Raw genomic sequence first — 4283 nt, 5'->3', positions numbered from 1 at the left:
TGATACAGGCAGAAGTGGGCAAGTTCTTTTCCTCTTGATTAGAATGAAAATAAACTGAACTGTAAACCTGATCTTGAGCCAAAGATAATTATCTCATTACCTGCTGCTGCATACTTCAAAGAAGACAGGTGTCATCATTGGCAAAAAAGTTTACAGATTTTTTTTTTTTGTCTTTGTAGATCACAGTGGAATCCAGACCCTGCTTTGCATGAAGGACACGTTGTTTTGGCACAAGAACTGACTGTGCTCTTAAAACCTTTTTTTGCCCAGAATTCCAGAAACCTCGTCTTGTTCCTGCAAGATACAGTATGTAACATTAATTCCTTTTCTCTCACCAATGCCAAGTGCAAGCCTGTACCTAAATGAGATGCCATGGCTCTTTCTCACCAATCTACTCTCTCTCTTTTTCAGCTTAGCGTAGATGATTTCACATACATCAGTGAATCCTACGATAACAAGAATCCATTTCAAAATATTCAGGCAAGCATTTATCTCATTTATTTCTTTATATGCAGTATTTAAAATTTAAAAAGATGTAAGAAAGATGCAAACTAACAATAATTGGGACTGAATTGCAGTAGTTTTCCTATGTAAATTATTTATTGAGATTATTTCACTTTAAGCGGATGGGTTAAATGCAGTAGTGTTTTGTAGCTATTTTATTTCTGAAGATCAAGTTTTCAGAATTCGTTGTAACTGACAATATTGTTCCTAAACATGCTGCAATTTTGTATTGTTAAAAACAATTAAATAAAAAAGCTTCCAAATGGATACCCCAACATTCTGATTTGAAGGTATAGGAAGAAGTGAAGTTATAGGAATCAATTATTTATTCCTAATTTTCAGAATTTAATGTTTTATTTTCATAGAAATTGAATTTCTCCTAATTCATGCAGGGAGCTAAATATTTGAATGTATTAAATATATAACTAGATCCTGGATTGCTTTAATCTTAATGAAAAAAAAACTTGACTCAGGCATGGCATCTAAGATGGAGTCCTTCTGAGCTGCTCAGCAACTTCAACTTCACATTCAGGAGGTTTACAGATTTTGTGCACTTCACTTTTGGTTATACTTGGCAACAATTTATTGAACTGAAATGAGACAAAGGAAATGTTGACACATGGAAGTCATAAAAGCCTTTCCTGTGGGCAGAGCAGGGTGAACAGAGCTATTAGTAATGTAACTGGTATCAGAACACACAAGGAAGTGTAAAATCCCAAGCACCGCACAGCAAGCTGTATGTCTAATTAAATATGTACATATTCATATAATACCTGTCTCTACATCTGTATCATCTAAGAACCTCACATCTTTTTGTCACTGGTACTGAAGTTCTTAATCTCTTTCCCATATAACAGCATTTTAACAATGACTCTGGAACAAATACAACTATTCTGACAATGTACCTAGGGCTTCTGATGAATGAATGGGAGAAATAATCGGTAGTGTAAGGATCAGGGGTTGTGCCCACAGGCAAGTGTACTGGTACTTCTCTGGTATGCCTTCTCTGGGTTAAAAATCTATGCAAGGCTGAGTCTGGTGCAAATTTTTTTGCTGTCTGCAAAGCTGATTTGACTTTAGAAGCTCTGTGAAATGATGGTCTTATAGCCCTAGATGTTTAAGAGGGATATTAAAGCATCTCGGACTTCTTTTGACTGGTTAGCAGGCCACCATCAGCACTGTAGGTAGGACTTGTACCCAAAGGCTAGAGATGAATCTAGAGACTGATGTGTTTAGGAATTGGGTGGTGTACTGAGTGGATTGGGGACCTACCAAGGGTAGTGAGGAAGTCCTCAGCTAAACAACAGGTCAAGTTTAAGTCAGTCTTTGGCCTGTATCTGACTGAGCAAAGATTCAAACCTGGATTTCCAGCAAGCTGAATAATGTCAGTAACAGTGTGTTTGCTTTCTGACCTTGCTTCTGTTCCCTTTTTGTTTTGGAGCTGAGAAATTTTTCTCGTTACAGCTTCTTTAAAACTGAAAAGTTTCTTTTGACAAATTGCTCACCTTAATTCCAGTACTTCCTAGATTTTTCCTGCTGGACTTGGCAACCTTATTATTTTTTCTAGTATGATTTCGTGTAGGTTAGTTTCAGTAACTCATGTGAAAGAAAATGAGATGGCTAAATAGCTGTTTTTCACTTATGTGTGCAAATGGAGAATTTTGTTAATGTCTGTTGCATTCACTTGTAGCTTTTAAGGCCAGGAACAATCTTTATAATTATTCAGTTCCATCCTGTATGTAATAGAGGCTACAAATATTTTCTCAGTTGCTACTGCATCAGTTGCACTCCACTTGAACTATTTTGGAACAAAAATTCATTCTTAATCATGCTATGAAAGACTGTATCATAATAATCAGAGAACAGAGGACGAAGTGAAGGTCAGGTCTGAATTTTTTCATTGGGGAAATTAGAATATTCGATGTTACATACCTTCACACTCTATATTATAAAAGTGATTCACTAAGCTATAATCAATATTACATGTCACTCAAGTATCTTCTTTTGAGCTTCAGAAGTGCAAATATACTCAAAAACCTAAACTGGAGATACCATTTAGAATGTCTATGTGCATGCAGCAACATGTTTGTTACAAGAAGCAAGTGTTATTTGTAAAAGAGTTATAGGCTTGTAAAACACAGGGACATTTGCAGATACTAGATTTCTTCAGCTACTTTAGCAGCTGTTTTGAGCTTTTTGGGATCAAAGTGTATGCGATAAGAGAATTCTATTTCCACTTAATACAAAAGGAATCTTATAGGTAGATTATTTATTTTAAACTTTCAAAAAACTCAGCCACTGAGTGAACATTTTCAAAGAGCTATTGTGCTTCTTAAGGTTTCATTACTGAAGGGTAACAGTCAGTTCTGAGTCTATTATGTATTGTTGTGTACATAAAATTAGTGTTGTTCGTTTTTTTTTCCTTACCCCATGCTCTGCTGAAATAAATTTAACTGATGAATCTCATCAGTTACTTCGTTGTCCAAGAGGTTGTACCAGAAGTTGCTTCTGCAATTCATCAGCCCAAGTTTGCCTTTGCTGTCTTGAATAATTCATCATAATTAACAGATGAGGTTAATATTTATGCCTTTTTATCAGATAATTTATGAACATCTGGAACAGAACAGACCTTAGTGCAAGAACAGATACTTTTTTCTAACCCTTGCTTGCTATCTCTTTACCTGCTCTTCACCTGTCCTTTAGCTGCCTCCCTTTGAAGACTGTCTCTCTCATGCTAAAGCAGCTTGATTTTTTTTCAAGTGTTCCCTTCAAGACTCTGCTGAGTCTCTTTTGTGGATCCAGGTACAGTGTATTAGCTGGAGCTCCTTGGTGAACGTTCCTATTGACTCTGTGAGAGATTTTCAGCAGAATTATGAGGCACAACTTCTTTTTGCAAAAGCCATGTCAGCTTTTGTCCAGTATAATCCTTCCTTGTTGTTGTAGTCTGTATTTTACTCATTGAAATAGTTCATTCCGTTCTCAGGCTTCAGATTTGCTTCTCCATAGTTCCTTGGATCTGCCTGTGACCCCTGAAAGAAAATCTGCTGTCATACTTGCCATCATACAGTACAGTGGTATGGAGGTTTGTTCAATGATACTTTTGTAGCTGCAACATATTTTATCAGAGCAATTGTCTTTAAAATAATAATATTTAGCTTTATGCATACATTTGGATAACCCAGTTACAGTGTTAAAGTCTGTAAGATTAACAGTAACTGGAAAGTTACAATGCAACAATTACATTATTTATTTTTTTTTGCCCTTGTCACTGCATGTAGAAACAGATGTGTTTCCTCCCAAACTGAACAGATTTTTCTTTGTTATGGATAGCCCATTGATCAATGCTGTAGAAAATAAATACAGTAGTTTACTATTTTAAATTATATATTCTCAGGCAAAATATGAAGATTCAAAACATCCCTTTTATGTGTAAGACTCTGCATACTTCGAATAAAAAGCCCGAGCGTCCACCTCTCCCAGAGGAACGGCCGCTGAGGGTTCGTTTCTAAGAGGGTAGATTAAAGTACCCTCCCACCACGCTCACAAATTATTACTGAGACCAATGTTTAGTTTGCAATTAATCAATTTATTAAGGGACAATACAAACTAAGGGATCAAGGTTCAGGAGAGGTTAACTAGGTATGTATATTGGGAAAGGGATTCAAAGGCACTAAGGTTTATGAAGGCACACTCCGAAGGAGAGGTGTAAATCAATGAAGTGAAAGGGTAGGAGTTGAGCCTAGTAAGAAAGTTAAAGTGTGTGTGTGTGTGTGTGTGTA

At 36.3% G+C, this 4283-nt stretch overlaps 1 protein-coding gene across 1 annotated transcript in view; it reads left to right on the top strand.

Moving 5' to 3' along the window:
• Positions 1–4283, top strand: part of ATP6AP1 (ATPase, H+ transporting, lysosomal accessory protein 1) — a 56387-nt gene that overhangs the window by 12234 nt on the left and 39870 nt on the right. The window contains exons 3-4 of the mRNA XM_010004332.1: positions 180–306; positions 412–480. Of these exons, the coding sequence (XP_010002634.1) occupies positions 180–306; positions 412–480 (196 nt within the window). The remainder of the gene's footprint in view (positions 1–179; positions 307–411; positions 481–4283) is intronic.

Source organism: Chaetura pelagica, unplaced genomic scaffold (assembly GCF_000747805.2).
Source record: "Chaetura pelagica isolate M959 unplaced genomic scaffold, ChaPel_1.0 scaffold68, whole genome shotgun sequence".
Lineage (NCBI taxonomy): Eukaryota > Metazoa > Chordata > Aves > Apodiformes > Apodidae > Chaetura > Chaetura pelagica.
The sequence above is the reverse complement of the archived record's forward strand: the minus strand, read 5'-3'. Positions and strand labels throughout refer to the sequence as shown.